This window comes from Nicotiana tomentosiformis, chromosome 1, assembly GCF_000390325.3.
Source record: "Nicotiana tomentosiformis chromosome 1, ASM39032v3, whole genome shotgun sequence".
Classification (NCBI taxonomy): Eukaryota; Viridiplantae; Streptophyta; class Magnoliopsida; order Solanales; family Solanaceae; genus Nicotiana; species Nicotiana tomentosiformis.
In genome coordinates, this window is record NC_090812.1 from 150,189,956 (window position 1) to 150,217,233 (window position 27,278).

Here is a 27,278-nt window from a genome sequence, read left to right on the forward strand (position 1 = left end):
AGTTTGTTGAGTAGAGTATTGAATAGACTATGTAAAAGAGAGTGTTGTACTAGAATTTTAAAATTTAGGTTTTAGATAACCGAATGACAATTTTGTATGAGGAAAAAATCATAATTTTTTCTTTTCTTTTAGAACTTTTAGAAGAAAAACAAATTGTATTAGCCAAGATACATGCTTTATATGATGACTTATTAGTGATGAATCAGTCACTGATATTTGTATTTCTCTACCTGCATCACACTCTTAGGGTGCGACTTTTCTTCGGACCATATGTGAACGTGGGATACTTTGTGCGGTAGATTGCCTTTTTGTTTTTCGTTAGTAATGAAATTAGAGGGTGCAATAGCATATTATCAAACACTTATGAATCTCGGGCAGTTAGAAGCACAAAATAGACTGCTTTAATTGAAAAGGAAGCATCTCAAAGTCATTGTTTATTTGTCTGTGAATAAACCAATCCAATAAAAGAAAGCAGTACTAACCAAAGATTACTGCTTTCTTTTATTGGCTTATAACATAGGCGTATCAAGGATTTCAAGAAAAGTGGTACACTGTTATGAAGAGGTGGATATAGAATCACGTGTTTGACTTTAGTCTCTTACCATGAACTCTCTATATTTTTTAAATTATAGGTTTAAAATTATATTCTTTTTAAATTTTTAGTGATTTTTCCGTATATATCAATGCTCCGTGTCGAAAATAAGACTATCCAAAGTGAAATTTGAATAGCCAATTTTACTCATAGAGATTCACCCAATAATTATTGCACCATAGGATTATTTGAGCATGAGTGCACACATATATTTAAGTAATTTTGAAAAAATATAACACTATTATACATAGTTTAGGGAGAGAAGTGTGAGTTCACGTGAACCAATGCCCTTAGGCCTAGATACGCCCTGTACATATACATATAAACCATGATAAACTAATATAATTTGGTACAAACACTAAGAGCGAACAAGCAATTTCTTACACTAATCGTAGTCAATTAATACACATACATTCTCATCTCAATTTATCATTTAACCATGATAAGTTAATGAATTTGATATAATTACCAAGTGTGGTGGGCAAGATTTTACCTGCATCAATGTTTACACAAAACCACCAGCAAGGGTATTCTTTAATTTTATTTTATTTATTTTATTTTATTTTGTAATTTCTGGTAATTTTCCTCTATACTAGTTATGTTTATTTGTGTTGCTCAATCAGTCCAACTCCAGTTCTCTTGTTGCCTTCATTTTCTGCAATATGATCTTTGTTATCCTACTGGTTAATTGCTCAAAGCCCAGCTAAAAAATTAATGATAAGCATTGCCTTTCCAACAAGTAGAAGTCCATGTTTGGGAAATTATTTTGGTTTCAACTTCTAGTCATCTATTTTTGGAGGATTTGCAACTCCATTGTATTTAGCAAGGAGGAAGTTGCAGTTAAACTTCTCTTCTTTCTACCCTATTTTTTTTTCTTTTCTAAACATGATTTTTATTATAAACACCTTAAACTACAAATATTACAAATGAACAAATAGGAGATGACAAGATTGGAGAAAAAAGAAAATAAAATATGGTTAACTAAACAAGTTACAATATGAGCTTCATGTCATTTATATGAGTGCTAATACATGTATAATTATTTTACATTGAATTCAATATAAAAGAATACAGAAATTATTGCAGAACTAATGTATGGTATTGCTGATACGGAAACCAAAAAAAATAATAATAACCACCAAACACCCACAATCAATGCAAGATTAACACCGGGATTATTTCTGGTTACAAGTAAATAAGTAATCAAATGATCCCTATAAGTATTATCATCCCACAAAATTTGTTGGTTCTTATGTTTGTTAGACATGGACCATTAATCCTTCATCTATGGTAGAAATTCTAATGTGGTTTCGGCTTATAGCCATCAACAGCAAAGTTTCTTGTGGCAACAGGGAGAGCTAACCGAATTCCATCTAGTTCAGGTTTTGCAATTACTTGACAACCTAGACGTGACCTGAAGACAATGAATATAGCAGACGTGAGAAGCTTCAGAGATCATGGAAAATGCTAAAGAATATATAGCAAAAAAGCATACGTGTCGCTGAGGCCAAACGCAAGATCCAACATGTCATTTTCGTCGTCCGTTGGATCTTCTAGCTTGTTGTAGTACTCCACATCCTGTCAAACGTTAAAGTGTACATAAGAAATGCAGCATGCTTATGCCCCTAGAGGTTTCGGTTCAGGGGTAAGAAAGCAGCGCGTGATGTGTGGACTAGATGCACGTCACGAGTTTTGAGCCATGCCGCAGCAGAAAGCTTGATGTTTAAATGGAGACGAGTAGAGGGGTGAACCCATTATCCACCAAGTTAGGAACTGTGCAGTAAGTCAGAATCGAGGATTTCTCGATTATCAAAAATAAAACAGCATATCTATAAGATGAGAAAAGCCTAGAGGGTATTGAGTAGCACCCAGAAAAGCAGGAAGCAAAAGCCAATGACATTATCCTGATCATAAATACATACCATAACAATGACATGACACGTGGAACAGGCAAGCGACGCTTCACATGCTCCTGCATCAAAGCACATACTATTTAGTTAAGCTAACAGCAAGGCATTTGTAGTGCTTAGAAATATTAATACCACAAGAATAGCAAAAAGTGTTTCTGTTAACGGCGTTTTGTTTGTCCGATGGTGCCCTAAACCACAATAAGGAGACATGCATGTGTCAGTCATTCAATTTTGCCCTAGAAGTATGCATCTGCAGCTCATCAAATTTTCCACTGCTGAAGTTGGAACCCTAGTACTAACAACAGCATAAAAACTGTCGTTTAAGTTGATACGCTCAATAGAATTCTTCACGCGCATATATACAACCACAGCCTCTAGAGGAAACCTTACAGATGCATTACAAACTTCTACTCTTAGCATCACCATCGCTGCTTTATTAGTATCTCCAATTTGAAGATGATGAGCTCCAATTCTACCGGTACTCCTCTCAGAATATTTTGAGCCCAAACATAACACGAACTTTGAGACAATTTAGGGATTTATAGCACGTTGTTGCTCAAAATGCATAATCCGATACTACTCTTTTCTTTTTATTTCTTTTGAACATCTCAATTGGTAGGATTGCAAGATGAAGTTGGATTACAATACCAAGACATCCAATAAATGCAGCCCAGTAGTACCTAGATTCACTAGGTTCCCTTAATCATCTTTAGAATATCAGCTAACTTGAGTAGTTGAGGATGATAAGATTCATTCAAGATATATGAGTCAGGACGCCTCAACAAAGCTAACCTTCAAGTTCAATGTCATTTTCATGTGCAGCTTCTAACATAGACATTCCAACAGGGACCTTGATATGCTGCTCTTCTCCATCCTTGTCGACAAAGGTTACAGATATTCTGCGATTCACAAATATAGACAGTGGAAAATTAAGTTTGTGGTAACTAAATCAGTGTGGCGTAATCTTGTGACATTCCATCAAGACAAGATGAAGTTGGAGTGTGATCAAGGAGAGAGCAAAGAAGTTCAAATTTACCATCTGATAGAAAGGATATTAAATCTTTGATAAGAAATCTAAGGGGAAATAGTGCGCTAGATGTCAAATAATAAATTTGAGGAGGAAATGCAGGGTCACTTGTATAAGGAAATTCTCCCAGTTACAACATGCTATTGGGTGCAGAAACAAAATGAGATATTTGCCCAATTTTAGGTAGTTTTTGGGAGCTCACAGACATAGATTAATTCGAGTTTGGAAAAAAACAAATCTAATTTTTTGTTGATCAGCTTTGACCTAGTTGCAGCTTAAATCCCAATTGGAGCTTTCACCAACACATACCTAAAGCAATCTCAATCTTGATTAGAGTTGATTTGGAAAAGGCATTACTTTCTGCATATATTAATAAACTTTTCTTCCCGTCCATGTATACAGCAATTCTTACTGCTAGTTTGGCTAACTTAAATGATACTACTTTCAGTGAAACTCGTGTAAAAGAGTAACATATCAAAGTGTACTTGAATAAGATCTGGACCAAACCAGATCTGAATCAATTCGGAAAAAAGAAAGAGAGAGAAGTTGGAAGGACCAAAGCTAATCTACTCTACTCTGCTCTACTCTAAATTAGGAATTTTCCAAAAAGAACCTAGACTTTTGAAACTCAAATTCTATTTAACATTTCCCCTTTACCAAGTAGTTCACTAATCTCATTCGCCTTTCATAGAAGACATTAGTAACTAGCAACATAATCTCTCTCGAGTTTAAATAAAACCCCATGTACCCTCATTAAAGAGAAAAACAAGAGAAAAAGAGGAGAATAGCATAAACAATTCATTCATGAGCAACTTACTTTTTCTTTTCCTCATTTCCTGCAGTAGTACAAAATTGGTCTTGCCTCTGTAGCACAAATAACAAATTCAGTTCATCAACCAGAGGTGAAAAGATGATGTCACAAGCAAAATCATTCTCTCAAACTGAAAGAGAAAAGCAAAGACAGAAACAAACACCAACAAGATGGGCTACTAGAAAGTGTCACAGAACAAAAGCAATTAATCAACAATTCCTAAAAAATACATTAATCTAGCAAAGCCACTGACCTGGACCTGTGTAAAAGCATACTGTGACGAGTGTCTGTACGATGTCCTCGCGATACAAGCTAATGGGGCTGCAATTCATCAACAAATAAAAAGTAACTCAGAACATCAAATGTAAATAACTCCCTTCAACTTTAGCATAGTAGTACAATGATCTATACCTATGGTAACATAATCATTGACTTTATTCCAAAGAAATACATTTTTAAGGTAATTTCTTTAACTACTGCATTGTAAAATTAATATTTTGATAAGTCAGAAGTATTTTACTGATGGAAAACCAGACAGGGTGAAAAGTCTATAATGGCACACCAATACAAAGTCAAAACTATGTAGAAATTGGGTGTGTGAGTCAACCACCTTCATCTATCAGGTTAGCCACTCTCTATGTGAAAGAGTTCTTTCTGTGCATCAAAGTATAAAATAAAAAATGAACTTTTTTTATTTTTGCATCATTCTCATAGTTATGGAATAATCTCCTCTTTCTTTTGACCCATATGAACCAAAAGAGGTGAATGGTGTAGTTCTCCATTATTGGGGTCAAAAATGAACTTTTTTACTTTTGCATCATTCTCATAGTTATGGAATAATCTCCTCTTTCTTTTGACCCATATGAACCGAAAGAGGTGAACGGTGTAGTTCTCCGTTATTGGGGTCAAAAATGATTTCAATAGTGAGGAGACCAGTTGTTTTTCATACCAATCTTGCTCTTGAGAAGGAGGGTCAATAAAACTAGCATCTGATAAATTCTAGATCCTAATGTAATAAAATCAAAGTTATATTCTTGGTATGCATTTTGGGGATGAATGATGGCAACTTAAGGCAAGAAAGCTACCTCAGAGCATGAAGATGGAATGCGACTATAGTACCACCATTAGTTTCATGACTAGTATCGGGTAAATTTCAGGACAAAATTTCTCTCAAGGTGAGAGAGATGTAACACCCAAATTTCCATACATTGTCATGTGCATCATAATTAGCATCGTCGCCTATTGGTTACATAGTTCATTAGATTCTTTAGTAATATTAGAATGCAAATTGAATTGTGGAACGTTTGATCCTACTAGGTAATATTGGGTGACGGGCACTTAGTGAGCTATAGAGATAAATTAATGACCCAACAATAAACTTCGAAATCATCTTGGAGAGCGACTATTACAATATTTGGAACCTCAAGGACTATCCTCTACATTCTCCAAGACAAGGGGGTTTTGATGCAAACAAATCATTTGATTTTGAACCATTAAATCATTTATTTAACCAAATATAAACAATTTGATCTAAGAGGACGCGCTTTTCCACTCTACCCTTCCAGTCTTTCACGTTTAAGACCCCATTTTCTCTCAGTTTACCTTAGTCTTCTTCATTTCCCTCATTGAAGCTCCCAATGGCGTAAACCCTAACACTCATGTGTTCTTACCAAAACACAACTTTATTGCATAAACTCCTTTCTATCAATCTCCTAAACCAATAAGTTAGGCTTTGTTTTGCAAGAATCATATGGATTGAAGAGCATTTGGAAGCCCAAGGCCTGATTACGAGAAATCTTCCTATTCCTCTCTTTTATTCATAACTCGAGTGATGCATGCTCAGGCTATCCTAACCTTGGTTCTGTAAGCTTTCCTAAACTAGCCCATTAAATAATCTTAAGGAATTATTTTACAAATTCTTAACTACAGGGGCGGATGTAGAGTGTAACTTATGGCTCTTCAACTGAATCCATTAGAGCTTTGGCTCAAACCCGGTATAATATGTGTTAAGAATTTAGTAATAAGTACAAATAATTGATTTCGAACCCAAGAAATCAAATGAGTTGTGATAATTGATAAAATACCGAACTCGAACTCATAAAGTTCAAATGGTAGCTCCACCTCTACTTAGTCAATATGTCTTAGATTAAATATGCTAGCTTGAACGAAGAGGTTTCATAGGAGTAAAACCGAACCCGATAATGAACCCAAATACTTGATTTCGAACCCATTAAATCAAATGGGCTGTGATAAAATCCCGAACTCAAACCCATAAAATTCAAATCCTGAATCAGGCTCTGCTTAGCCAGTAAATATGCTAGCTTAAACGAAGAGGTTTCATAGGAATAAAAATCAACCCGAAAATGAAAAAAGCCATAACTCTGCTCTAATTAACAAAAACCCAGATAGGAGTAGGACTAAGGCTTATAAAACGTACCCCTGATAGAATTCAAAGGAAACAAATTCCTAACTGGATTCCAGGTCGCTGTGCAATAACTCTTACAACCCACTTTCAGAAATGCATCAAAAATCTGTAATTACAACAGAAATTCTTCAAAATTCACGCATTAAATTTATGCATATAAATACGTCAATAGAAATCTTTAATTTTGCAATATACTATTGCCGAACAACTTACAGAGGAAGAATCATGGATTAGGAGAGAGGAAAGAGAGCGGCCGGTGAGCCGGTGGGCAAGTCGGAGGCTGTAGAAGCCCACCATTTGGAGAGATACGAAGATGCAATGGGGTCCAGATTCTGCAAAAACCCCACCTAAAACCCCTTGTTGAAAATAGAGAGAGTTGGCTTTCCGTCCCTTTTTGTTTTAACTCAAGTAGGCTTATACCCTGTTTGAATTGCGTCTTGCTATTGTAGCCAAAAAAAAAGTCACCCAGTATTCTTTTGAAGGCCTCATGTTTAACTTTTATATAAAATGGTCAATTGGTTTTTGGCTTTTTACAAACTTATTTTTAGTTTTATTACCCTACCTTTTTTTTTTTTTACATATGAAAGATTTACTTTTACACACGAGAGATCTTTCATTTACACACAAGAGATCTAAAAAATACATTTTCTTAAATTCAACATTGTAAAAGGCCAAGAAGGCCTAAAACCTCTATATAAAAATAGCTTCGCTGCTATAGAGTAATATTAGTAATTAGTCACTTTTCACCTTGCTATTATCGTTTATTTATAAAGCTATTTTTACTTTAGCTATTCCATTTAAACGCGGGTATATATCGGACAAAAGTACCTCCTAACACACTGAATAACTCCAGCAATTGCTAGTTCGCTACTAGATTTCAAACATTCTACAAGTGAAATTCTAGTATAATATATTGGAATCCGAAAAAATCTCTATATGTGAAATTTAAAATATACGTTACTAAACTTTAGAGTTTAAAAAGATAAAATTTCGTAAACTGTACTAGAATTCAAATATTTGTATGTTCAAAACCTAACAATGGTACTTTATTTTAAATTCCATGATATAATCATGGTGTTCTAAATTCTATAAGTTAAAACTCTAAGATATTATCCTTCAGTCCAAACTAGGTACAATTGGTGAAAATATTTCTTTTAGGTTCAAACTCCAGCAATAATTTATTGTGTTTCAAACTTTATAGGTTCAAATCCCAACAATGATTATTAGTATTTGTTCAAATCTTATAGGTTCAAACCCTAGTAACGATTACTAGGGTTTAAACCTTTATAGGTTCAAACCTCGTCAACGAATACTAGGGTTTGAATTCTTTCACATTATTTCACATACTTTGTTTTGAATTCCGGAATTCGTTCCTGGATTTTACACTAGCAAAGGCTAAAAAATCAGGCATCATTTCTGGAACATCGAACTTCACTATCGATTGTTGGAGTTATATTCCGTATTTTAGTTGGGGGAGGGGGGGGAATATCAATTTAGTTGGACTGGTGGCTATGTTTCCAATGCATTTGAAAATACAGTCAAGCTTTAATAACATGGCCTTAAAAGTGATTACGCAAACTAATATTTTTGGTGTTATACTTACCAAACCAATCACTCATCCAACCAACTCAGCCAACCCTTGCGAGTGATTTATTATAAAGTTACGATGCATTTTGTACTAGTGTCTAAGTTATATACACCGTTAGTATAAGAATTTTTTATACCATCAGATCATTGTGACTCATTGTAACCTATATCTTGTCTTATTTTTAAGATTACACATTCAACATTTTACGAAGTCTTACCAGTATCATTTAGGTAACCTGATAGTAAAAACAATCATTATACCGATGAAGTATATAACTTAAAAGCACAAAAGTCGTGGTTATCTACCTGCAAGATAAATGTCACGATCCGAAATCCCAACTGTGGGGTCGTGATAGCGCTTAGCATCCACTGCTAGATAAGCCAACGTTAGCTAATTAATTAACTATTTTTTTAGCAATTTAAAAGTAGAAAAGTAATAATTTAAAACTAAAATAATCTGAAACACATGTAATAAAGACATAATTAATGCAGTCTTTACTATTCTTAGAATCTAGAGTCACAAGTACATGAGCAACTAGAATACTGCAAATATGGTCTGAATGAAATACAATTGTTTGAAACAAAATGAACATTAAGGACAGAATAAAAGGGGACTGCAAAAGTCGTGCAGCTCTTCCTCAAGTCTCCTGAGCAAGTCGATTCGGGCAAACTCTTTTATGCGTCGCTGGGACCAATATCGGGATCTGCACAAGAAGTATAGAAGTGTAGTATGAGTATAGCCGACCCCATGTACTTTGTAAGTGTCGAGCCTAACATCAACGAAGTAGTAACGAGGTTATGACAAGACACTCACTATAAACTTGTACGATTAATAATAAAAGACAACATGAATATAAAGAAAGCAGTAAACTCATAAGAACGGGATTTGAAGGTCAACTAACAGACGTGCCCAAAATAACATCACATAACCTTATATCACAGCACCGAATTAAAGCACTACAATCACAAATAGTTACAACACATCATACTCCATTACGCGCGCAACCCAATCCCACATTAACACAATATATGTTGTGGCATGCACCAAGTCAATACCAAAGTCAATATCCTGTCGAGCGGCATGCCCAGCAGGTCTGTAGGAAATACATCCGGAAAATCTCGCACCACCGGAACAGAGTCAATAGTAGGGGTATCAGCACCAACATCTCTCACAAAGGCCAAATAAGATAAATAACCCTTCACAGCCATCCATTGAGCTTTCAAATATGAAATCACTCTACTAGGAACATAGTCTAGAGAACCTTTCCACTCGATCCTTGGCAACCCCGGCATCACCAATGTCACGGTCTTAGCGTGACAATCCAGAACAACATGACATGGAGACAACCAATCTATACCCAAGATCACGTTGAAATCAACAATATTAAGTAATAAGAGATCAACTGTAGTCTCCAATCCCCCAATAATCACTACACATGACTGATATACACGGTCCACAACTATATTATCGCCCACTGGCGTAGATACATGAACAAACGAAACTAAGGACTCGTGAGGCATATCCAGATAATGAGCAAAATACGATGATACATACGAATAAGTGGAACCAAGGTCAAATAATACAGAAGCATTCTTGTGGCATACTGAGGCAATACATGTGTTCACTGCATCTGAAGCAACAACATCTGGCCTGGCAGGAATAACATAGAATCGGGTCTGACCACAACCTCATCGGCCTCCCCCTCTAGGGCGACCTTTAGCTGCCTAGTCCCCACCCCGAGCTGGTTGGGCGGGTGGCGAAGTAACTGATGCGGAAGTCGCAGCCTGACTCCTCTAATGCAATGGACCTCTCGAGCGACGAGGACACTGCCTCCATATATGCCCAAACTCCCTGCACTCGAAGCAACTCCCTAGTGATGGTGGTGGGGACTGAAGGGGCCCGAGTACCGGGATAACTGCTAGAAGGACCTGGTATAGATGAACCCTAAACCGATGGAGCACGGGACGAACTCTGAGCCAGAAGGGCACTGAGAGATGACTGACCATGACGAGCATTGTATGAACCATGACTGGATTATGCACCGCGGTGAACTGGACGAGCCATGTGAGCAGGCCTATAAAGATGACCCATGTTATGGTAGGACTGCCCCTCCCCAGAAGGAACACCACCGAAACCACCTGAACCTCGAGGCCTCTTGGCATCCTTCTCCTCCCACTCCTGACTACGGACCAACTCTATCTGCCGAGCAATATCAACCACCTCGTCGAAGGTAGCACCAGATACCCTCTCTTGAGTCATAAGCAACTGCAGTTGATATGTGAGGCCATCAATGAACCTCCTAATCCTCTCCCTATCAGTGGGAATCCACCAAACTGCGTGACGAGCCAACTCTGAAAACCTTATCTCTTACCGGGTCACAGACATGCCCTCCTAACGTAGCTGCTCAAACAGTCTGCGCAGCTTCTTCTTGCGAGACTGCGGCATGAACTTCTCCAAGAAGAGAACAGAGAACTCCTACCATGAAAGTGATGCCGCACCGGCCGGCATGCGCCTCTCTTAAGCCTCCCACTATCTGAAGGCATCCTCAGTAAACTAAAAAGTAGTGAACGAGACCCCACTAGTCTCTAGAATACCCGTTGTGTGAAGAATCCACTGGCACTTATCCAACCCCGTTATCCCAATTTTACACCCCAAATCACTAATTTAATGATGAAACCAAAGACATAAACATGGAAATTAACCAAAACTAGGTAGGAATCACTTATCCCATTCACCTACTTGAAAAATCTCTCCAGGAATAGCCTCCCACCGAGATCCCAAAATCAATTTTCTATTATGAACTCAAACCCTCGTTTTTGAAATTTAACATTGCTGCCCAGTTATCCTTCATCGCGAACGCGGCCATCTTCCCGTGTTCGTGAAGCACAAAACAGTCTGCCCTTATAATTTGCCTTATACGAAGGCGGAGACATCCACATGAATGCGAACCAATGCTTCCTTAAACCTACGCGACTGCGGCCCTCTTCACGTGATCGCGAAGAACAAATGCGTGACCCCAGCTTCTGCCTCTTATACCCTACGTGAACGCGACCTTAGCCACGCGTTCGTAAATTACAGCATCCCACAACTACACGATCGTAGCCTCCTTCTCGCGAACACGTAGAACAAAGTCTTCCACTACCTAGCTAAACCTACACGATCGCGGCTAACACAAAACCACACCGCCCTAAGGTCCATAAGCCAATGTATTCCCTCCTAAGCATCCCAAGAGTACCACAATCGAGACACTCACTCTGAAGAGACCTTATGTGAATCTAAAGTTGTTCTTTTTACCTTTCTGATACTGAAATGTAGAATCCATAGTGATACAAAAATATTGAGAGTACTCACCATCAAATACAAATCTCAAATCTTTGCCATATACAGATCTGGAAAAATTCTCAACTGCCTCATATAAATCTTGAATTCATTATAACCTTCTCGAGAGTTATTCACTTTACTCAAATCTCAATTGCACCGCCCAAATGGGTCGAACGACTTGTGCTCCATTAGCACGACAACGCCTAAATAAGTAACCTCGCCTCAATGCAACCGAGTAAATTCCTACTCCATGCGCACTACATCCTTCACGAATAACAACTCAAATCATTCCATAATTTTCATATACTCATAAAGTGTAATATAACCCATATCTAGAAATTTTCTTACTCAAATCATCCTCGATCACAACCTCTTCAAGTCATAACTGATCCACAAGTATGCTTCAGACCGAAACCAATACAACACATAACCATGCAATAAAATCGCGGATAACAGACTCCCCCACTTGGCTCAAAGCCATAGAACAAAATATTCAATAACTCACATTACCCATACTCTATTGCTGCCATAATTTCGCACTGAAATTCAACTAAACCCTTTATAAGCTCATGCAACACAAGCCATAAAATATCTCAAATCATCCGCTAAGCTAGCATTCATCCTCGTGACAGTCAGGTCAACTTCCTCAACCGATCCAAACTCAAATTGTAACACATATAACCCACTGGTAGAAAGAAACTCTCCACACAACATCATAAGGATCACACATCTATAGACCACCCCTGCAGGAGATAACTCACATGCTTAGCCTCAAATTGGCATTTCACTACGCCCTACCATAGCCACAACCATCATGAAATCACTTAATCTTTCCGAGTCTAAACTCGTCAACAAGACATAAGAAGCTACTTCATCCCATAACTGGACAACATGAAAGATCCCTCAATACGATCATAACTCGAGATTGTACAACACATCAAGATAGAAATCAAGCATCTTATAGTCCTTTTTCACATCCTAAGAAAATCTTTCTCGTCACATCCAAGCCATCTGAACACATATCGCAATCACGTCATACTCATCACACAGCCATCCAACCACTCACAAAGCCATAAGTCTCGTTCCCAAAGACATTAGTGGATATAAAAGTCCAAAAGCACATGCTCACACAACTGAAACTATCGAGCCTAAGCTGCGGTTTAAACCTGGCCTCAAGTCCTCCAGATTAGCCCATCACAAAAACACAAAAACATATCTCGCACATCATCTATGAATCACAAGATGTCGATGCATAACTGATACCGGACACTCACATACGCAAATGAGTGAGTGGAAGAGATTCAAAAAGGTATGCTTCAAGTTGAATCGATGTCGCATGATAAGGAAAGAAAGATAAGAAGTTTATCCTAAATGCCTCGTAGCCTCTCGAAGATAGGTATGGATGTCATCATACTAATCCGCAAGACTCTACTAGACACTTGTTCATGACTCGTAGAACCTATGAACCTAGAGCTCTGATACCAACTTTTCACGACCCAAAATCCAACTAGTTGTGATGGCACCTAACCCAGCCTACTAGGCAAGACAATTAGCAACAATCCAATTTTAATAAAATTTACTGGAAAAATAAATAGTGAAATAACTGAATTATACAAAATCCCAAGTAGTGGTAGTACAAATCATGAGCTCCTAAGATTTAGAGTTTACAAAACTAGTATGAAATAAATACATCATCTGTTCAAAATATATATAAACAGATTTATAAATCTAAATCTACCAAGAATAAGATGCAGCTATAACCGGAACGCAGATACGTCTTCATAGCCAGCTCCCGCCATACATAGCAACATCAGCTCCAAATTTTACATGCAAGGTGCAGAAGTATAGTATGAGTACAACCGACCACATGCACTAAATAAGTAACAAACCTAACCTTAGGTTGAAAGCAATGATGAGCTTGGACAACGATCAGAGTCCAACACCAATAATCAAGAACAACTCGTAACAATGTAATAAAATTAGTACAAGTAATTACTCAAAAATATGATGCTCAACTCGTTCACAATTACGGAATATAGGCATGTTTGTCAGGTATAACAGTAAAACCCAAATCTTTTACTGAAATCACCAAAATATGAGTATATCATAAATTTTTCCCAAAACCTTTCAACAACCGATAAGATATTTTTTTATCAGATAGCATGAGTAAAGTACATCTCTATACCTACATGTCAATATGCATGTCAAGTCCTGAATGTCACACTACATTATAGCATGAGAAAATGCATCTTTATGCCTACATGCCAAGTATGCATGTCAAATGCAATGCATCACAGTGATAAAACTCATGTACTCGCACTCTCAGAGTACTCAATCTCATTGTCTCACACTCCCACTCATCACACTCAATCACTCGGCACTCTCAATCACTCGGCACTCGTTACCTACGCTCAAGTATGTCAGACTCTGGAGGGGCAGATCCTGTCCAAGCGCTAACATAAGCTAACATGGCATGCTGCGGCATGCAACCCGATCCCATAATGAGTCAATAAAGCCTGGTGCGGCGTGCAACCCAATCCCATAAATAATTATTGCGGTGTGAAGCCCGATTTCATAAATGTCACTCACAACTCGGCCCTTAGGCTCCAACTCAGTCATCAATCTCTCTAGTCTCTCGGGTTTACTAATTTCATGCCAATCATCCCAAACAATGATAACATGATGTAACAATGAATGATGAACAGAGATTGAGATATGAAATGCAAATAAAGAATCATGACTGGGTATATGATTATAATTAGAGCAAATAACTCAAAATTACAAAAATGCATCATTAGGTCTCAACCGAATAACCACATAGCCTAAACATGATTTCTATCACGGTCCACGACTCATACAATCAAACAAGTATGGAGAACATGGATGTAACAAGATATAACAACAAAGCAAGTCCGATCATAGTCTAATAGTCGACTAGAATCATGATTTCCTTGATGCACGCCCACACGCTCATCATCTAACATGCGTGTCACCTCAATACATCTATTATAGCATAGTTTTCAGGGTTAAATACCTTCAAATCCAAGTTTAGATAAGTTACTTACCTCGAACAAGCCGAATCCAATATCGAGCAAGCCATACATTACTCTAGAAATGCCATTCAACGTGTAACAACCTTCGAACGGCTCAAAATTAGCCAAAATCAACTCAAATACATCAAGTAATGCAATAGGAAACAAACCCAAACGATAAAGGTAGAATCTTTAATCAATTACATAAAGTTAACCAAAAAGTCAAACCTGGGCCCGCACCTCGGAACCCGACAAAACTAACAAATTCTGACAACCCATTCGAATATGAGTCCAACCATACTAATTTCACCCAAAAATCCGACTCTGAATCGATGTTCAAAACCCAATTATTCACTTTAGAATATTTTGACAAAACCCCAATTTCTCTTGTTAAATCCCATGTTTTGATATTAAATCTAGTGATAGATTCATGTAAATCTCATAGATATATGTTAGAATCACTTACCCCAAGCTTGTAGATGAAGGTCTAGGTTGAAACCCTTCAAACCCGTGCTCCCAAGTTTCTAAAGTGGTGAAGAATGAAATAAAAGTCCCAAAATCCAGTTTATTTAATACAACATTTGATCTCCCACAGTGCTGACCGCACTTTTTTTTTGTGGTCCGTACTTCGAACTTCTGCGGCCGCACTTCAGCAACAACTACACTACCAGCCTTCAGTAAATTGACCATAACTTTATGTACAAATGTCCAAATGATGAACGGTTTGATTTTCTGAATACTAGACTCAAAGGGATACATTTTTTTTAATTTTTGGATCATCTCTAAATTCCTTATAGCTTGCAAGATATAAGCTCCCGAAATCGAACCAACAAACCTGCAGATTTTCCTGTTGCGGCCCTCAATGCGGTCCGCACTTTGACCAATGCCTCCGCACTCTGGGGTTTGTTGTCGCACTCGAGGCTTTGCCAGCACTTCAAAAGTGCCCTTTGCACTCTAAAAAGTGCCCTTTAAACTCCTACATCTCGAAAACATCACCAAGGTGCCGAAATGCTCAAACTTGTTCAAAACTCACCCAAACCTCTCGGGACCCTGTCCTATCATCCCAACAAATCCATAAAAATTATCCGGACCTATACAACGTCTCAAATCACATACGGAAACATCACATCAAAGGATCAAAGACCAAATCACATGTTAAACTCTCTTAAGTTCATAAACTTCTAAACTTTCAACCAAGTGTCCGATTCATGCCTAACCAACTCGGAACACAATCAAACTTTGCACACAAGTTCAAAATGACATAACAAACATATTCGAACCCCCTGAACAACAATCTGAACTCGATAACATCTAAGTCAACTCCCATTCAATCTTATGAACATTCCAAACCTTCAAATTTTCGACTTTCGCCAATTAATGCCGAAACCTTCTAGAAACATCTAAATGCAAATTCGTGCATACGCCCAAGTCCAAAATCACCATTCGGACCTAACAGGACCATCAAAACTTCGGTTTGGGCTCAAATATACAAAAGTCAAACTCGGTCAACTCTTCCAACATAAAGCTTATAGGATGAGAATCCTTCTTGCAAATCAATCCCGAATCACCCGAAAATGAAAATCGACGATACACACAAGTCATAATACGTCATAAAGAGCTACTCATGCCCTCAAACCATCGAATGGAATGCAAATGTTCAAAACGACCAATCGGGTCGTTACAATTTTTTAAATTAATTTAAAGTTAAAATATCCTTATATTATCTCTATTTTTATTTTTATACATTTTTCTACTATAAGATTATAATTAGTTTCTTAATTTTTGAATTTTACATTATAATCGAAATACTATCATATTTAAATCAAATTGTAATTTTGACTTTTTAAAAATATAAACAGATAAGTATTTTACTATTTTGTCATAAATCTACTAATATTATTAATAACAGATATTTTTCATTATTTTCCACAAGAAAATGAACTTTTATTTTATCTCAACTCAATTTGTAAATTCGAAATAATATTTTTATCTTTAAATTCGAATTCAAATTATTCTTTATAAAAACAACTGGCAGCTTGAATTGGCCGTTTTTATAGATATAGATTACCATATTAGGAAGAAACTGCTTCCCAATTTGAGTTCGCAGTTTTTTTATTTTTATTTTTTATCTTCCCCTTTTTATTTATTTTTAAACTCCAACTTTGTTGGAGCTTAATTTTATTTTATTGGTAACAATTCTATAATTTTTTAAACTTATCAATAATATCTTTGTGTATTATTTATTTAATTTATTTTATTTTCTAAATTAATTCAAAGTTGAAATATCCTCATATTATCTCTATTTTCATATTTGTACTTTTTTATACCGTAATATTTATAATTAAGTTTTTTTAATTATAATTTTTATATATAATCGAAATACTATCATATCATGTTGTCAACTTCTCAATTTTAAATAAAATAGGTTTTAGAATAAATAAAAAAATTCCGTAAAAATTAAGTATGTGTAAATTTTAAAAAGAGTGCCAATATTTTGATTATGTTTTTCTACATTATATGGAATAAGCAATTAGACTTTTCTTATATTTTATTTTTAATTTGAAGTTTTGATTTTTACATTTTTTGCTTCTATTAAATATATGTTCTTTTATTATTTTGTATAAAATGTTCAATATTTTTTGAATTTTTAAAACATTATATGGATTAAGAAATTAGGTTTTTCTTCTATTTTCTGTTCAATATAGAGTTTTGATTTATATTTTTTTACTATGTTGCTTGTAATTGTTTCAAATTCTAATTAGAATATTTTTCTATGTTTAAATTCAAATTCAAAGATAGTAATTAATTATTAACAACACATAGTGCATAATTTATTTTTTTTAAAATTTAAATATTTAATATTTTTTGATTTTTTAAACATTATATGGAATAAGAAATTAGGCTTTTTTCTATTTTATTTTCAATATAGAGTTTTGATTTTTATATTCTTTACTATGTTGCCTGTAATTGTTTCAAATTCAAATTAGATTTTTTTTTCTATGTTTAAATTTAAATTCACAAATAGTAACTAATTATTAACAACACATAGTGCATAATTTAATTTTTTTTAAAATTTAAATTAATAAGAAGCTAATTATTACCTAACTAAACTAATTTTGTTCTAAAATTATTAAGTGGCTTTTAATTATATTGGCACTTGGCTTACGATAATGTTTTTGCCTCTCCTATTATATATTGATAGAAGATAAAGGACTAAAACTGCCCAAATATATATTTAATGGATCATTTTACACCAATCCCCAAATGTAAGGGATTATTTTTGTGATTTTCTCTCGTCAAACCCAAGCTTTAGACATGGAAAAAACGCTTTATTTCTACTTTGTGTGTGTGTGAGAGAGAAGACGGAAATGAAGAAACCCGGCGGAGCAGAGAAGAAGAAGGTGAGACGATCCCCAGGCGTTGCATCGAACGGTTCGAATAGCACTCCTCCAAGGGTAACTTCCAAAGCAAACATCACACATACTTAAAATGTGTTTAAATTAGTTTCTTCTGATCTGATTCTTTGAATTTAATTTTTAAATTTTTTTTTTCTTGTATTTTCCCATAGGATCTGTGGTTTTATATACTGTGATTTTGATTGTTCAATTCAATTTAGCTTTTTATAGTTAATGTGCAATTCGTTCCTTTTTTTGTTTTGTTTTGAATTGGTGGTTTAATGTTGTGCCCTATTGTGGAAATATAGAAATTTAAGGCAATATTTACTGAATATGATAAAAACTCTTTACTTACAGTTAGTGTGCGTTGAATTTTTCTTTAGATATTTAGGCGATTCATTTATCAGTATTGCTGATAACTATTTAATGGTAGTTGCTATATTCCCTAAATTGTACCATAGGATTGAAAAGGACTCCAATTTGCTAAATCTATCTTTCATTTAATTTGAATCTTCAAATTGAATTACTTCCTCTATCCAATTTATATGAATTTTTAGTTTGTTCATAAAAGAATGACGTCTTTCTATCTTTAGAAACAATTTAACCGTAGACTTTTTATTTTACCTTAATGAGATGATTTATAATCACACAAATGTTTATGACTTGTTTTTTACCACATGTTCTAAAAGTTTTCTTTCTTAAACTTCATGCTAAGTCAATACCCTCACATAAATTCGGACGAAGGGAGTAACAAAATTGAAATGAAGTAACTAAGGCAAAAATCTGCAAAAATCTGCTCACTTATGAACATTTTTCTTTTCTAAGACGGTAGTATCCCACCTAAAATAATTATGGGGTTGCTATAGCCAACAAGAACATCGAGAAAACCTGTCCTCCTAGATTGGAGCTGATGAGTGCTCACAGGCGTAAATTAAAAGGCATGAAATAAGAATGAAGTGCAAAAATCAACTAGAAATTACTAGAAAACTCAATACCTGATTCTCATCCATTAAAAGGGCAGCCCGATATACAAAGTATCTCGCATTCACGCAGGGTCTGGGGAAGGGCCGCACCCCAAGGGCGTGATGTAGACATCCTACCTTAATGCAAGCATTTGGGGCTGCTTCCACGGCTCAAACTGATGACCTATAGGTCACATGGAGGCAACTTTACCGTTATTCCAAGGTTCCCTTTCTAGATTCTCATCCATTAGTCACCAATAATTGAATTAAAGAAAATATAAGGTCCTACGGTGTAAAATGATTTTATCCGAATTTGGTCCCGTAATATATTTTTGAAGGGGAGCATTGGCGTAACTGGTAAAGTTGCTGCCATGTGATCAGGAGATCACGGGTTCAAGCCGTGAAAACAATCTCTTGCAGAAATGCAGGGTAAGGCTGCGTACGATAGACCCTTGGGCCTTGTGGTCCGGCCCTTCCCCGAACCCCGTGCATAGCGGGAGCTTAGTGCACCGGGCTACCCTTTGGTCCAGTAATATATTTTCATGAATGATTTTTTTCTCTCAATGAAGCTCATAAACTTTTCTATTTGCCCTTTGATGTTTGTTAGTTTGTTCTTTTGATTAAATGGATTCAATTGTCATACTCTAGAATGTGATTATGGCATTATGCCGAGCCTAGATGCTTTCATCATTATATATGGAACTATATGATGCAGGTGACAGTTTCTTGAGCTGTGGATTAGGGGACTGACTTGTATGTTTCTTGAGTAGACCTTTAGACTGCTCTTTAATGATTGCTCATCCATTACTTGCTTGTTCCCGACTATACATGTCTAGTTTCACTTCCAAATTAGTGATGGCAACTATCTTCGTACATTATCTTTGCTAACAAAACCAGGGATGTAAAGCGAGTCTCTCTTTCTTGTTTTGTCCCAAATACTTGCCTTTCCATTTTTTGAACATTTGACTCTCTTTGAATTAAATAATTGATGTTAATAGCATCTGAATGTCCAAATATGAAAAGGGAAAAGAGTTAATGTGTAGAATGATGGAGGAAAATTCTTTGACCCCCATCCTCACCAATGGGGCTACCCTGGTTTGGGGAGGCACATGTGGAAGTTTGTTTTTGTTCAATAAAATTTTTCATTATGATGCCATCAGTAGAATATTTATAAGTTAGGTCGTAAGTTAGGCTTTGTTACCTGATTTCATAGGTTTAAATCTGAAGAGGTTGTAATTTTCTTAAAGATGGTTTTGAAGATAATGTCAATAGTATCTGTTGATCAACATATTCAGTTATTCACACATTTCTAAGTTGTAAGATTCCTAGTTCACAAACATGATCAGTGTTTCTAATAATCTTCTGGCATATTCCAGTTTTGAGGGATTGAGAAAATGAATAGCTATACTTCTCCATTTTGACTGCATTGCAGAACTACACAATCAATGGAGAGAAACTCTTAGCCATGTTGAGACCATAAAAAAATAGTTAAACAAGAAAAGAAAAAGAAAAATTAGAGCATTTTGAAGGGTATCTATTGAACATCTCCCTTCCTTTTTGTATCACTAATAAACCCCTCAGTTTTGTTTGGCTAATGGAGGTCCACTAATCAATTGCCAATGAGAAAAAGATTAAATACTCTGAGGTTGTAAAGCTGTATTAAACCAGGTGAAGAGTTGTCCTTTCTCGAATCAGTTGCTGTTTAGATATTCCGAGGGGTTGACGGGTAGGAAATCAAGAGGGTTTTATCATATAGGAAGGATGAAGAGTTAGCATCTGAGGTTCCTATGATGCTGCATATTCCCCTTTATGTGGTTCTTGTTTGTTGAAATATATTGAGATGTTATCGGTTCCCCCTAACTTTCCAGTTTGTGGTTTTGTGATTTTTGTAAATTTTTGGTTAGGATGATTTTTGTAAATTCCCATTTCCATATTTTTACTTTTAATTTCAGAAACAAGGTGTGAAGAAGGACGTCTTCCAGCTATTTGCCGAGAAAGTAAGAGATCATAAAGGCTTGGTGTCTCGTTGGGCTGTCCTACAGGAAACACGGGTAGAGTATTTCAGGGGAAAAGATTTCGTCGCTTTTGTGAAAAATCATTCAGAACTTAAAGACATACTAGAGTCAGATAGAGATTTGGAGCCTGAAGATATTGCCAACACGCTGCTTAACAAGAATCTTCTAGTCCGCTGTGATCGTGTGGTAAAGACTGTTCGGCCTGGGAAGAAAAAGTTATCTTCTTGGCCAGCGCATTTGGAGATATACCATGTGAGTATCTTTCTTGATTCAGTCAACTATCAAGAATGTTAGAAATTCCTGTCTTACTGTTAACTTGATTTCGACTAATATGAATTCTGTTCACAAATGTGTTTGTGATCCGGACATATCCATGACCAGCGGGTATGACTTCGATATGGATGCTTTGTACCCTTCAAAATACAACGAAAACCTCCAAAAAGGTTATACATGCTATGCAGGCTCATACCCGTATCTGATATTTACACCTGAGATCTTATTACATAGGTTTGGTCTTCCCATAGAGTTAATAATTCTTTGATTTTAACTTGCACTTTGCATATCGACCTAGAGGAATGTTAAGGTTATTTTGGTTAGTTGTTGAGCTAACTCTTGGGCCAGAAAAATCACATGGATCTAGTTTTTGAAATATTGATATTTATTTTTAGAACTCTTAGTTTGGACATATCTACAGAAGCTAAATTCGATGTAATTGGTTGGTCCAACTGGTACTCCTTCAGTAGACCTTAAATTCAGATCTGATCCGCGTATCATTACTCCTTAAAGCTGCTATTTTCTTAATCTATAAAACATATATGAATATGAGTGAATCGTCTGTGCAAATATATCAATTTATCAACTTTTAAATTATGTCTCAATTCCAAATTAGTAGGGTCGGTATGAATAGTCTCGGCAAATATATCTCCGATATATGCTGGTACCTTCTCCTCAATTCATTTACAATGCTTTGCTTTATGTTCCCTTCTTGCTTTTACCGCTGTGCGATGGGGCTCTACATGTCCTGGGATAATCATAAGGATCGAAAGCTTAATAGAACGAAACTACCCAATAGGTGGGGCATTGGCCACGTGTTCACCCCACACAATTTCTTGTTTTTAAATTTTATTGTTTTGTACAGAATTTGTCTATGACTTGTATGTTTTGTTCTATGATTAAAATTTAGTAACTTGGTACATACGTTTTACTTATATTCCCTACAAAGTATTTGGGATTGCCTCTGGGCTCTAAATACAAATCAACTGAGTTTGATGAGAATGTAATTGAAAGCTGTGACGGAGTTGGCCTCATGGAAAATTTAGTACCTGTCAATAGGAGGTAGGCTAGTGTCTTGGACAGTTTACCTACCTGCTAGGCTACTACCTGTCACAGTTCCCAATCACCTGAAAAGTGGAAAAACAACTGGATAAGTTGAGGAGCAAATTCAAGTGAGAAGGAAATCATGAGCAACATAAATTCCTCGTCAATTGCAGAAAAGTTATGAATTCTAAGGAGCTAGGTAGCTTGGGTTTAGAAATCTGAAGATACACAACCAATCCCTCCTGATGAAATGGTTGTGCAGATTTAATATCAATAAAGAGGTGCCCCCGGGGCTTTGATCTAGTGGTAAGAGCGCATCACGCTATGTGTGGGTTAGGCGCATGTCACAGATTTGATCCTTGCCTCAGACAAAAGCCTGGTATTTGAGTGGAGAGGGTAGAGGGGCGGGCCCATTATCCACTGTATTTCAAATGGTGTGCCATAAGAAGTTAGACATCCAAAAATGGTGTTTTTGGAGCAAACTTCTTTAGAAAGTGTTCTATTTATCTTTAAGAGCTTTTTACTTCTATATGAATTTTCCACATTTGAGTGAATTTTAATTTTTTGTTTACCCTAGAATGATTCTTTTTCAATAGTTTTGTTACAACTTTTTGATGTTATTTTGTTCAATTGGTGTGTGCAGGATCAAGCATTTTCTGAAAATGATGCCTTTTTTGCATGGACATTTGTGAATAGGAGACCCTTGTGGCAAACACTTCTCTCATTTTTCTGGCCGGTATTGACGTTAGCAATCTGCTTGTTTCCTGTTTATCCCCATTCGGTCAAATTGCTTATACTATACTCATGCGCTGGTCTCCTCCTCCTCATACTTTGTCTGCTATTCAGTAAGTATTTGGTGCTTATTACCCTTTCATTTCTCATATTTCCTTGTTATTCAGCTTCATTTTTGTGTGTAGAGTTGTATGATGCACCGTGATGTGGCCACACTAAAACTTGAAAAAATTAACAGCTTCTGACAAACGTAATATTGTGACATGGGGCATGTATCGAATAATTTAGCAAGTCGATAGGTCCTTCAATCATCAAGTACATTTTGGACTTCCCACACTTATCATTGATAGCATCACAACATTTGACGATTTGCTGTTTTATATATCACTCAAACACCAAATATTTTTTTGATTGACTACGAAGCAAAAACAAATTCTTGGTTTGCTTGAAATTAGCGACTGGAGGTACAGTCTACCATTCATATGTAGAGGAAACGTAAAAAAGAAAATTAAGTTATATTGCCCAACATTTTTCTCACATGGAAAACTTTTCGACGGTACTTTTTTCATTTGCTTTTTTCTTATAGGCTTAAAAGTAAATATATTCAACTCAGTTTCTACCTGTTACTGTAGAGTCAGGCCTTGATCTATTTGTCCAACAATTTCAGTCTCCCGACTGCTTAGAATTTTCTAATTCTAAAATACCCCTACTGGTCTTTATCATAGGAACCTATGAAAGCTTCTTTTCTATTTTTGTGTATGACAGATTTATGGAAATTGCCAATCATATTTTGTTATCCTTCACTTGATTCCTCTAATCTAAATGGCACACATTGACAAATTTGATTAAAGCAGTTCTGCTGGTAGTGGTGCCTGTAATATTTCTATTATTTATGCGTAATTTTTTTCTGTTGTAAAATGGTGGCTCGGGCTGTTCAAGTCATGGTCTTCAAGCTTGTCATGTATTTTTGAGTCTGCTATTTGAAATTTGAAGTAAACTGCCATTACAAAGAATTTTTTTTATGCTTGCAGTAAGAGCTTTGATCTTTGGTTCCATATGGGTCCTTTTTGGAAAGCGTGTCTGGTTTTTCCCCAACATTCTTGCCGAGGAAGCAACACTGCAAGATCTGTTCCAGTTTTGGCCTCAGAAGGATGAGGGCGAGCGACCTAAGTGGACAGCTAGGCTTTTCTATGCAATAGTAGCTGTGCTTGTTATTTTGCTCCTGAGGCATCACGCTCCTGATGAGGCTGCAAGAGCCAGGTTTGTTTGCTTGCATTTTAATCTCTTAAGCCTAGGAGTTCATTTGAGGAAACAGAATAAAAATCAATTTGTATATGTTGAGATTTCATGGAAACAATCTCTATGCAGCGAGATTCTGGATCTTCGTACAGATTAACTTCATAAGGAAATAACTTGCAATCTAGTGTCATATTTTGAGAAGCCACCAGGGCTTTGGTTAGTGGTAATATTTTAGCATGTGATGTGTGGTTAGGCGCATGTCACGGGTTCGTACTCTGCCGCAAACAAAAACTGGTATTTAAGTGAAGAAGGGTAGAGAGGCGGACCTATTATCCGCCGAGTTTTGAACTATGTACCACTGGTCGGGGAATTCTCGGTTATTAAAAAAAAGGGTTTCATATTTTGAGAATCAGATTTAGTCAACCTAGGAACCACGAGCCAGCAATTTGGTGGAGGCTTCTGGTTCGAATATGTCCCGTTTCTTTTTAACCTAGAAATTTCCGTGGGCCAATTGGCGCATGGTTCGAAACTCGGGTGGATAATTGGCCCACCCAACCCTTCTCAAGTTTAATATCAGGCTTTTGTCTGTGGCAGAGAGTTCGAACTCGTAACGTGCACCTAACTCACACATCATGCACCTTTACCGCTAGACCAAACCCAAAACCCTGGGGGTTTGCAGAATATGTTCCTTTATTCTGCTATATAAATTTTCTCTTTATATTATTGGGACATATTGATTTTTTGTGATAGACCTTATATATATATATACTCCCTCCGTTTCAATTTAGATGAGGTAGTTTGACTTGGCATGGAATTTAAGAAAAAAAAGAAGACTTGTGGTCTTAAAAGCTTAAGGGGTAAAAGCTTTGTGGGGCCATGACATTTGTGCAGTTATAAAAGCTTCTCATTAAGGGTGAAATGAGTAAAATGAAGAGTTTAAAGTTGAATTATATCCAATTGTAGAAATGCGTCATTCTTTTTGAAACGAACTAATAAGGAAAATGTGTCATCTAAATTGAAACAGAGAGTATATATTATATCCATCATGCTGAAAATGAAATTCCTTTTTATCCACTGTTGCAGGTATCAGAGGCGAGTTTCGAACATTATCGATGATGTGCTTGAGTGGTCTCCTAGACAGGCTCTGTCAGGGATGATGGACACTGTGGTCAATGTCACTGAGTCTAATGATAATGCACCTGATAGTAGCAAAGGTAGCAGTGAAAAAGTTAATTTCCCAGATGACCTAGACGAAGAAACCATTCCCAAAGATGAGATTGGGGATGTTACTGGAAATGTAGAAGATAGTGATCATCAGCAAAGTGACTTGTAATTTATAAATGTTTGAATCATATGCTTTCAAGATTTTGATTTTGGTATCAGCTATCTTTTTGACCTTTTTTGTTGTTCTGATTCTCTTTTATCGTTAAGTATAATGCGGTATTCTATTTGGTGCAACTTAACCAAATTTGAGAGCCAAGAAGGGCAAGTCCCCTAAGTAATATTTTGAAGCTTGGTTTCAAGACTTAAAAAAAATTATGTTTGATAGAAAGAAACTCACAATTTATGTGGACTTGTATTTTGCCCTTTGATGAACAAAGTTGTTTGTTCCATCAATCAATGTAAGGTTAAGAGCCTAACTGCTAGCAGCAAATAATGTTATAGAGTCAGCAAAAAGAGATAACAATACTCAAAATTGCCAGCAAAAGTAGATAATAATACTCAAAATTCTTTCAACTTATATGGCAATGTTTGATCGTGCATTAAGTTTACAAAAAACTTTTGAAACTTTTGGTCTTGGACATGTTATCTCTATAAAAGTACATTAAACTTAAAATAGAAAGTTAAATTAAATTTAAATATGAAAATGTGTCGTTCTTTTTGGACATATTAATAAGTAAAGAGTGAAACGTAAAATGAAATAAAGAGAGCATTATTTTTGTTATGTTGTGGTGGTTAGACCTGAGAGATGGTTAGGCAGGATATTATGTAGCTAATTTCGTGGATTGGATTTCACTTGACTGTCTACGGTTCCATTGCGTGTGCTCGGGGTTTGCCAAGCAGAGTCTCACGAAATCTTCCCTCTTTGCCTTCAATTACATCAGAAAATGACTTGTAAACAGAATCATTAAATCCTATAAATGATTGTTCGGGTATATCGTGGAAATTTTTTGAAAGACAAGAATCAAATAATTTTCTGTGGTGGAACAAAATATCTCTCATCTAGCAAACATTTTCTAGAATTTCTCTTAGATTCAAACCCATAGCTGATGATAGAACTAGAATAGATATTTTTTTTTTCTTTGATGAATCATTTTTTTTTCAAAAACTGAATCGAGATGCGAAAGAATCTATATTCCCTATCTCGTATTCTCTATCCCCTAAATTAGCCTAATTAGATTCCATTTTCTTTTTTTGTGGATTTCTTGGCTTTTCGCCAAGAGGGGGTTTTTGGTACTAATTAAATTCACTAAGTCTCTTAATTCTTAATCAATGAGTTAGGCTAAAATATCAAAAAATAGGAGCAAAAACTTGACTTAATCTGGACTTGTTTGGTTTTGTGCCTAGACAGCTCGCATTTCGTAACAATCAAAAAGACTAGGGCACCCCCTTAATAATTTTTTGGTTGTGAAAACCAAAGGGAATGATGACCTTGAGTTGTACCCAGTCTGAAACCAAGTGGATTTATTTTTTGTCCCATAATCCCCCACTATTATACATATCACGATATGGCATAGCTGTAGGTTTTTTTTTCCATCTCGTTTTTTTTAACGAATACATCTCTACATATTCATCATCTAAAGATATATCTTTCATTACAATAGTTATATGACAGGTCGATCTTTTTATTGGAAAACTACGTCCTCGAGCTCGAGGTTTCAATTTCTTCACAGTAGTACCTCCATTGACTT

At 36.0% G+C, this 27,278-nt stretch overlaps 2 protein-coding genes across 3 annotated transcripts; one reads left to right on the forward strand and one right to left on the reverse strand.

The window, feature by feature from the left end:
• Window positions 1–1,542: 1,542 nt before the first annotated feature.
• On the reverse strand, window positions 1,543–7,177 carry LOC104109572 (uncharacterized). Of its 2 annotated transcripts, none has more exons than XM_009618907.4 (8): window positions 6,979–7,177; window positions 6,778–6,871; window positions 4,600–4,661; window positions 4,347–4,393; window positions 3,295–3,401; window positions 2,515–2,564; window positions 2,088–2,170; window positions 1,543–2,006 (listed from the first exon to the last, which is right to left on the reverse strand). In XM_009618907.4, exons 1-8 carry the CDS (start codon window positions 7,060–7,062, stop codon window positions 1,892–1,894), a joined length of 642 nt encoding a protein of 213 aa, XP_009617202.1. In that variant the 5' UTR covers window positions 7,063–7,177; the 3' UTR covers window positions 1,543–1,891. The 2 variants fall into 2 exon arrangements, with proteins under 2 accessions (XP_009617202.1, XP_009617201.1); XM_009618906.4 differs by having other exon boundaries at window positions 4,594–4,661.
• A 10,810-nt stretch (window positions 7,178–17,987) lies between these two features.
• On the forward strand, window positions 17,988–25,763 carry LOC104109571 (translocation protein sec62-like). Its single transcript, XM_009618905.4, has 5 exons — window positions 17,988–18,161; window positions 21,016–21,330; window positions 23,039–23,240; window positions 24,159–24,387; window positions 25,450–25,763. The coding sequence occupies exons 1-5, from the start codon at window positions 18,075–18,077 to the stop codon at window positions 25,697–25,699; spliced, it is 1,083 nt and encodes a 360-aa protein (XP_009617200.1). The 5' UTR covers window positions 17,988–18,074; the 3' UTR covers window positions 25,700–25,763.
• The last annotated feature ends 1,515 nt before the right edge of the window (window positions 25,764–27,278 follow it).